The sequence below is a fragment of the Lactuca sativa genome, chromosome 5 (assembly GCF_002870075.4).
Source record: "Lactuca sativa cultivar Salinas chromosome 5, Lsat_Salinas_v11, whole genome shotgun sequence".
In the NCBI taxonomy this organism is placed as follows: Eukaryota; Viridiplantae; Streptophyta; class Magnoliopsida; order Asterales; family Asteraceae; genus Lactuca; species Lactuca sativa.
Window position 1 is genome coordinate 92,462,027 of NC_056627.2, and position 9,774 is coordinate 92,471,800.

General features: G+C 36.0%; 1 protein-coding gene across 2 annotated transcripts; it reads right to left on the reverse strand.

The window, feature by feature from the left end:
• Positions 1-6,998: 6,998 nt before the first annotated feature.
• Positions 6,999-9,062, reverse strand: LOC111894528 (iron-sulfur assembly protein IscA, chloroplastic). Of its 2 annotated transcripts, none has more exons than XM_023890605.3 (3): positions 8,778-9,062; positions 7,782-7,997; positions 6,999-7,346 (listed from the first exon to the last, which is right to left on the reverse strand). In XM_023890605.3, the coding sequence occupies exons 1-3, from the start codon at positions 8,947-8,949 to the stop codon at positions 7,204-7,206; spliced, it is 531 nt and encodes a 176-aa protein (XP_023746373.1). In that variant the 5' UTR covers positions 8,950-9,062; the 3' UTR covers positions 6,999-7,203. The 2 variants fall into 2 exon arrangements, with proteins under 2 accessions (XP_023746373.1, XP_023746372.1); XM_023890604.3 differs by having other exon boundaries at positions 7,782-8,000; positions 8,778-9,060.
• Between the last annotated feature and the right edge of the window lie 712 nt (positions 9,063-9,774).

The following is a 9,774-nucleotide window of genomic DNA, read 5'->3' on the forward strand; positions in this document are numbered from 1 at the left end:
CTTCCCATTAAGGAAAGCGGTCTTGACATCCATTTGCCAAATCTCATAATCATGAAATGCGGCAATAGCTAGCATCACTCTAATAGACTTTATTTTCGCAACTAGTGAGAAGGTCTCATCATAGTCAACTCTGGGAGTTTGAGTAAAGTCCTTCGCAACCAATCGTGCCTTATATGTGAGTACGTTTCCATCCATGTCGGTCTTCTTTTTGAAGATCCATTTGCACCCAAAAGTCTTACGTCCAGGCACATTATCAACCAAATTCCAAACTTGGTTGTCATACATGGATTGGATCTCGCTGTCCATTGCCTCCTTCCATTTTGCAGACTCCGGGCCTGCCATGGCTTCCTTATAGCTATTAGGTTCATCTAGATTTATTAGTGTACCATCACTAATATACGTGTCCCCTTCGGTAGTAATATGAAAACCATAAAACTGGGGTTGAACTCTAACTCTATCGGAAGGTCTAAGAGGTAAGGATTCGTCAATCGATTCAACCGGAGTTTCCTCCTCGGGTTGAGTGCCAGCGGTAGAGGTTCCTTCATCTATCGACTCTTGAATCTCTTCAAGCTCGATCTGCCTCCCACTGTCTCCTTGCCTTATGAGTTCTCGCTCTCGGAAAACTCCTCTCCTCGCAACGAAGACAACATTGTCCTTTGGTCTATAGAAGAGATATCCAAAGGATTTTTGCGGGTAGCCGATGAAAATACATCGCTCACTACGAGGTTCGAGCTTGTCGTGAGTATCTCGTCTTACGAAAGCCTCTCAACCCCAAACCTAGATATGTGGTAACGAGGGAGCTTTCCTTGTCCACATCTCGTGAGGTGTTTTGGCAACCTTCTTAGTAGGGACTCGGTTAAGGATATGGGCGGCAGTCTCTAAGGCATACCCCCAGAATGAGATAGGTAGTGAAGCACGACTCATCATAGAACGGACCATGTCTAACAACGTTCGATTACGCCTTTCTGCCACACCATTCAACTGCGGTGTCCTAGGTGGCGTCAATTGTGAAACTATTACACATTCTTTGAGATAGTCGTGGAATTCAAGACTTAGGTACTCTCCTCCTCGATCGGATCGAAGCATCTTGATTTTCCTGCCCAATTGATTCTCCACTTCATTCTTGAACTTTTTGAACTTTTCAAATGTTTCTGACTTTTGCTTGATTAAGTAGATATACCCATATCTACTATAGTCATCGGTAAAAGTCACATAGAAGCGGTTCCCATCCTTTGTGGTTGATCTAAAGGGTCCACATACATCGGTATGTATGAGATCCAATAAACCCTCACCCCTTTCACATGTGCTAGTGAAGGGCGACTTGGTCATCTTTCCAAGTAAACAAGATTCGCATGTGTCATTTTCCCTAAGGTTGAATGACTCCAACACTCCATCCTTTTGGAGTTGGGCTATGCGCTTCTTGTTGACATGTCCAAGAAGACAATGCCACAAGGATGCTCTATCCATACTATTGGAAGAATCCATGCATAAAACATCATTTCCTAAGTTATCTACAATCATAATAGTTTCATAAATTCCATTACATGGTATTGCCTCAAAATATAAGACACCATTTAGATAGGCACAAATAGAACCATTCTCATTATTAAAAGAAAATCTAAATCCTTGTCTAAACAAACCATGAAATGAAATGATGTTTCTTGCCATTTCTGGCGAATAGCAATAATTGTTCAAATCTAAACACAAACCATTCCTAAGCACTAAAGAATACACTCCAATCTTGGTCACAGGCGACGATCTTCTGTTCCCCATGATTATATTTATTCTTCCACACTCCACATCCCTATTTCTTCTTAGTCCCTACAATTCAGAACAAATGTGGTAACCACACCTGGTATCGAGGACCCAAGAAATAGCATGAGATGAATCATTAGATTTAATTGTGTATATACCTGCGAAAGACGGCTTGATCTTTCCTTCCCTGATGGCTTGCAGGTATTCTGGGCAGCTTCTTTTCCAATGCCCTATTTTGTGGCAATGGTGGCACTCTGCCTCCTTTGGGTTAGGGTTGGGCTTGGCAGGATCAACTTTGGTCCCACTAGAAGAGGAACCATCTTGAGACTTTCCCTTGCGGTGGCTCTTAGACGGAGCCTTCCTCTTCTTGCCCCTTCCCTGCCCAATGGCCAAAATAGGAGCAGCGGGTGGATTGGGAGTGAGTGCAACAGACTTGTCCTTGAGGTTTCTCTCAACAACCCTAAGGAGACCTTGGAGCTTACTTAGGGTGACCTCTTCCTTGTTCATGTGGTAGGTCATCCTAAATTGGTTGTAACATGGAGGCTAGGAGTGAAGGGCCATGTCAATAGCCAAGTCTTCCCCAAAGTCGACATTCAACTTGCAAAGACGATCGACCTACCTTTGCATCTTTTGCAAGTGTACGGTTAGAGATTCTCCATGTCCCATTTTAGCGGAGATCATGTTAGTGAAGATCTCGTAACGCTTCTGCCTCGCGTTTTGATGGTATCTCTCCAACAAGTCTTGGTGCATTTCGTATGGATACATGTCCTCATAGGACTTTTGGAATTCGGCGTTCATTGTGGCTATCATGATGCAATGAACCTTCATCGCATCACGTTCATGAGTCTCAAAAGCAGTCATTACAGCCGGAGTAGCGATTTCTGGGTTGATCTTCTCGAGCTTCTCGTCAAGGACATACTCCTTGTCCTCGTAGCGAGCAATCGTGCGAATGTATCTTATCCATTCGCTAAAGTTTGTTCCATCGAAAGTCACCTTTTGGCAAAGGCTCATCAATGTGAACGAGCTAGCAGCAGCATTGTTCGTGTTCAACATCTACAAATAGAAAGGACAAAGATTGATTAGAATTTAAAATCCCTAATTATCACCCAATAAGAAAAAATTAGGGCTAGGATCCAACAACATTATTTACATATTAGAAAAGGGATGCCGTAATCCAACATGCAAACAATTTGAAGGTAAGTGAATGACGATTCACTAATTCTCCACCATGAAAACCTAACTTTAAGTTCTAAATGTATTGAGAATTCCTAGGTTTCGATGAGATTCATTAAACTTTTCAATGGCATGTTTAAATCTCGATATGCCCCGCTCGTTTGTGACTAGGATGCCGAGGATCACAAAGCGGGTGTGAATAACCATGCAAATCTACACAGTGCCTTCATTGTTACAATCACCTATTTGATGTGTCAGTAAACCACACACGCTCCACCGAACTATGATAAACAATGAATCACCCTTTGTTACCTTTGCTTAGAACCAATTAGTGTGCCGGTAAACCACACACGCTCCACTAACTTCTTAGCAAGGGTGCAAAGTGTAATTTCATGGGATTACATCAATTCACTTTTCTTAAAGTAACTAGGATTGGGAATCTGAAAAACATGTAGTTACTTGGTATTTAATATTATACTTTTAATGAGGAGATAGAGTTGCCCTATCCTACCCGTTCGACTAACGACCCTCCACCGATCAAGCAAACGGTGAGTGTGAGTGTACACCCATTAAGCACCATTTTATAGGCAGCAACCTTATACCCACTTATAGACCGGCTTCGTGAATGAGGCCTACTAACGGTAAGACTAGCATTTTAATTATACATATATATATATATATATATATATATATATATATATATATATATATATATATATATATATATATATTAATCTTGTAATATTATATTAGTATAGGGTTGAATTTTAAACTTGTAAAATTCTAGGGTTTGAAATTTAAATTGTCTAAATTAAACTTTTAATCACAAAACATAAATTTCAAAACTTGAGGACAAGTTTTAAACTTTTCAAAACATAAGGGATCAAATAACAAATAATTCAAATTAACCATTTAATCACATAATTATCCATATTTGATTTATTTAACTGTTTCTTGCAAAACAATTTGCCAATTTAATTAATATCATCAATCAATTATCACATAAGAAAATTATTATTCAATTTATTGGTAAATGTCTTCAATTGGGTCAAGGATATACTCAAATATATGTTAAAATCGGATTTATGTTGACCCATTAAGATAAAGGCAAGTTTCCATAAGATAAATAGCAAGAAATCGCGAAACTAGCTCCTTCTGACGCTCGAACTCGCCGAGTACCACAATGTACTCGCCGAGTTGAGGCCTACTCGCCGAGTACACAGTGGTACTCGCCGAGTTCATCAGGCAGAAGGACAAAAAAATGAATTTTGCAATCAACAATCAAGCAACCAATGCATCAATTCAATAGAAACCAATCAAGGCTCTGATACCACTGATGGGTTTGAGCCATAAGAACATTCCTATGTGCATATACAAACCCTAATGCTTGGATCTAGGTTTCTCTAATTGAACATGCAATGTATCCAAGACTTTGATGATAGATCTAAATAAAACATTCATATAATAACACATGAAATCAGATCTGAAAGATTACCTTGAATTGCTTGCTTGAATCTATTTGTCCTTGGAGCTTAGAGTCACAAATGTCACTCCTCTAATGGCTTACAAACACCAACTTAGCAAGAGGATGATTAGAGAGAGAGAGAGAGGAGGGCAAGAAATCGGCCAGGCTTTCTTCTATTGCAAGAGTGCCGATTTCCTTGACCCCATGGGTCTATTTATACTAGTGAGCCTCCTAGGGTTTCACCCTTAAACCCTAATTGGATAACTTAGGCCCTAAGCAATCCAATCTCCTTATTGATAAGCCTTGGACGATTTCTAGGTCCTTCCAAACCCTAAAACCTTCCACCCCTTATCCATTAAGGATTACTGCTCAAAATACAACTATCATACAATTGACAGTTTATGCCCCTTTATTCAATTAATCTCTTTAAGTCACCAAATTAATTCCTAATTAATTTATGACTTATATTAATCAAATAACAATATTATTATTCCTTATATTATTCTCATAATATATTAATAATATTTCTTCTCTCATTATAAATCATCATGTCAAGTTGCTATGGTGAAGGCAACCCAAAAGGATCATGCACAACCGGGTCAAATACTTGCCAAATATAGTTGCAGCCTTAGACACTATTCCAACATAATGGTCTTTTACCCTTCTTAGAGAACTTATAGTGAGGGGTTAGCCTAGCCTTTAGAAGTTCTATTAATTAGAGTAATTATTATGTGATTAGGCGGAGGCTAGCGTAGTATCTCAGAGTTCGAGGTTTACCGAGTTATCCAAGGTGAATCTTCTCACTATATTTTACCTTGAGTGGTAACTAGAGTAATGTGATAGAGTATCTGTATGCCATTTATGTGATGTGTTGCACCGCATTATTTCTATGTGATTTATGTGGTGTGTATATCATAGTTTACAGAGTTAGGACCGGAAGGTCCACAAAGTTAGGACCCGAGGGTCCACAGAGTTAGGGCCAGAGGGCCCATAGAGTTATAGTATCGAGTGGCTATTATGTATTTATTGTGGTATTTTGGGAAACTCACTAAGCATTTATGCTTACAGTGTTTTGGGTTATGTGTTTCAGGTACCAGTAAGGATCGCGAGAAGGCGCCGGTATGATCAGTACACACTATTGGAGTTTATATACATTTTGATCTTGGGATGTGTTTTTTATGGATTTGATATGTGATACAATAAGATATGAGAATGTTTATGAATGAAATTATAAATCTTAAAAGTGAAAAATTGTTTTGAAATTTACGTTGTTACATGAAAATAGTAAAACTCAAAGTACATTTCCTACTTTATCGATAAAATGAGTAAATTACAATACTGTTTCATGCAGTTTTTCTAATTCACACGATTTTTTCTTCAAAAAGCCAACAAAAAAAAAAGTAAAACTTTTTCATGTCGATAAAGCGGATCCAACAGTTTGATAATTGTTGAGGATTTGCATGCTTCATCATTGTACAATAACATGCTTTAGTTCGCAACAAACTGTTAAATTTCTAAAACCTTTAAATCAACACCTAAAAACCACTTAACAACTTGAATTAAACCAAAATTGTTTACTGCCCAAAAGCTTCACAAAGAACCAATATAACAACTAATAACGGATCTGTACCTTGTTATATCACCAACAAGAACTTAACATATCTTAGAACAATTAAGAAGAAACTTAACTACTCGAATCTTTATAAAGAACGAGAACAAAATATGGCGTCGTAATGCAAGAGAAAAGGGTTTTCTCTCACTAGGTTTTTACGAAGGATAAAAAATTATGATCACGAATCTCTTCAGCTACATCTTTCATACACCGGGTCAATGAGATGGATTGTAACTTGGGTTATCTTTTATTAAGTATATACTTGATGATCATGAAATAATTTTGTATATATTTTAATTATTTTTATATTAAAAATAACTAACTTAGTTTGTTTTGAAATAAAATAAAATTATATATATATATATATATATATATATATATATATATATATATATATATATATATATATATATATATATATATATATTACTTTTAAATAGAATAAAAATTAATCATAGATTATATTTATTTAATAATTAAATTAGGTTGAGTTAAGTTGCTAATGAACTTAAAAATTGGGTTGAGTTTGGTTGAATATATGGATAATAAAGAAACTAGTTTTTTAGTTTTAAATTGGATTGCTGTTGAAGATAGTCTAAAATGTTGTTTGTTTTTTGAAAAAAAAAAACAAACAAACAAACAAACACACTTATTACAATCTGCAGCCGTTTGGTCCACCTCTTCTACTGCAGAGATGGTCCGCAGACTTCATGAATTTTTGTTTCAGAAAAACAAACAACACCTAAGTAAATCACAGTATCCTCAAGCAAAAAGATAATACTCATCTTAAACTGATAATTACAACTATAGTATCATGGTATCCATATTCTTGACAATCTCCTGAACCATCCATTGGGAAATCAAAGACCCGTTTTCGATATTTCGTTTGTATAAAAAACGCAAATGCCCTTTCCATCCTTATCCTTGAAAATAACCTACAAATCTTGTTTAGTTTTGGTCTAAACTAAACATGGCCTGATAGATAAATCTATGTTCAAGAACAATCTCCTTAATCATTGCCCGGATTCAAATATCATGATATCACAATATTGATCGAATATTCATCCAATCCCGACAAGTGATTTTGGTATGCAAAATACATATAATAAATAGACAATGGACTGATTCCGACTACAATTTATGTATTAGTTTATATGTCGTGTATAAACATATGGTCTATAAGTACATGATGTTTCTTTCACATCTCAGCAGCAAATGATTTTCCACAACCACATGTTTGTGTAGCATTCGGGTTTTTGAATGAAAAGCCTCCTCCAATAAGTGCATCACTAAAGTCAAGCTGCATCCCAAATATGAAGAGAAGACTCTTCGGATCACAAACTGCACATAAGTTGAAAAAAACAAAATCAACATCTAGAAATCAAACAATTAGTTAAATGTGTATTTATACAATGATATTTCACTTTTTACCAATTTATAGCATCCTACTTTCATTTATTACTATTAAGAGCAATGTACTTTTTCTCTTTTTCTTATTAAAGCTTGTACAACTAATCAACTATAGCATTGTACTTTAACATTTTTTTTTCTTATCAGGACATTATAATTAGAAAAATCTATCCAATTATAGCATTATACTTTCAAACTTTTTCTCATTAAGACATTATACTTCACAATATCCAGTTATATCATTCAAAAAGTGTTTTGTATTAAGAAGAAATGAACGTAGGATGCTATAAGCCTAAAATACGAAAATAAATGCTCGTTTTTTTTTTTTCTTTTTTGTTTTTAATCCTAGAAAAAAATAAAGCATACCAATGACAAAACCATCATATTCCATAACTGAGTCATCTGGTCTTGCGTTTGCCCTGCTCTCGAATTCCATGGTGTAAGACATGCCTGAGCATCCACCTTGTTTAACACCAATTCTCAAACATAAATCATCATTCTTTTCGGACCTCATTTTATTTAAATGCTTCAATGCATTTTCTGTCAAATCAATTGCAGGTGCTATTCCTCCAGATGCAGGTGCTGCTACAATATGCATCCACAATTTTAGACATAAATATGTTATTGTAAATGCAAAATGCATTAAACATTTATGAATTACATTTATGCTAAGAGTATATTTAACGGCTAAATGCAAGAATATGTAACATACTTGACTACTTTCAACTATTTCTATATTATAAAAAAATTCTAAAAGAATCTAATAATCATCACAATTTGATAAAAAAAGTCTAAAAGAATCAGGATTAGTTTCTGAAGATGTGATATTAGCACATCGGACCCCAAAACTTTAAATCATACCTCGATTTTTTCTTCCTTTTTCTCTTTGTTGGATTCAAGCAACTATCAACTAACTAATAAATAGTTACTCAAATCCTAACACATAGCTAACTATTCATATACCTTTCTGTACCCAAGTCTTCTACCCAATACCCTAAATCACCAAATCTACTTATGATTGAGATTGATCCTATCCTTTCTGAGTCCAATTCACTCAAGCTTCCATCAAACCTACTACCACACTTGCGACAATTTGTCCAATTTACGCTCTCTCAAAAATATGGTAAGTTTTGGGTTACTGTTGTTAGAGACTAAACCGATTGAATTCCTTCAAACCCTAAAACCCAGAGAAATAAAGAAAACAAACCCCCAATAACTTCTACATATGTAACCTAAGAAGATACACTAAAGCGAAAGCAGGTACTATAATCACAATCAAGGCAGTAAAATCGTGAATAAACGAGGTGAAGATACAGAATCATTAACAAGAGAACATATAACGAAACAACGGAGAACCAATACCTTGTGTTGAAATCGCGCGAATTGAGAAATTCTTTCTCACAATATTTAGATTAATATGAGAAGGAGAAGATCGAATGGAAATCGAAGCGGACGGAATTAATGGTGAAGAAGAGGTAGATGCTTTCGACAGACGGCAGAGGGAGGGGAAACGCACCGTTGAAGAGAACGCCATTGAAACCCGACGAAATGGAACTCTTTGTGAAATTTACACACCACAATTAAAATTCTTGTAATTGATAAAAGGGGAGTCCGAGACTCCGAGGTGTTAACGCTCAATATTGATTAATGCATTTTACACACCTCAAGTACACCCCGTTCCGAGAAATAGCAAGACTAGAAGAGAAAAAAAGTAAAGAGAGAAAAGAAGAGAAGATAAAGGAAAAGAAATTTGTTTGTGTTCCCGAGTTTGAGAGAAATGGAAGGAAAGTTAAACATTTTGTTTTTTCTTTCCAAATCCTTCCAAATCGGAAGGAAAGTTAGGAGGGAAAGTGATCTCTTCATTTCCTTCCACTTCCCTCCTTTAATGAAACTCCTCAATTTTCTTCCACTTCCCTCCTTTAATGAAACTCAGGAACACCAATTTCTCTTACTTTCATTCACTTCCACCCATTTCCTTTTTTTCTCTCCTTAAATTGAACTCGGGAATAGGGTGTTACGATTTTTTTTTTTTTGGAACGGCAGGCATCTATTAAAAAAAAACTAGCCAAGGGCTAGGAGGAAACAAAAGTTTGAATACAAAAAAGAATAAAAACAAAAACGACAATACAAGAGATCAAATAAGATTACTGCCTACAATAACATTCGAGGATTGGGTCACTGCACCAATTTATCGACCTTAGATTTTTGCCCTCTCCGCTTCCGAGCATTGAGCCATAAATGAGAGAGGACTTGTACCTCATATGACAGCACCGATTTGGATCTCGAAGATTCAGCATGAACCTTCCCGTTTCTGAATCTCCAAATAACCCACAAGTAGCATAGCATTATAGCTTCGTGA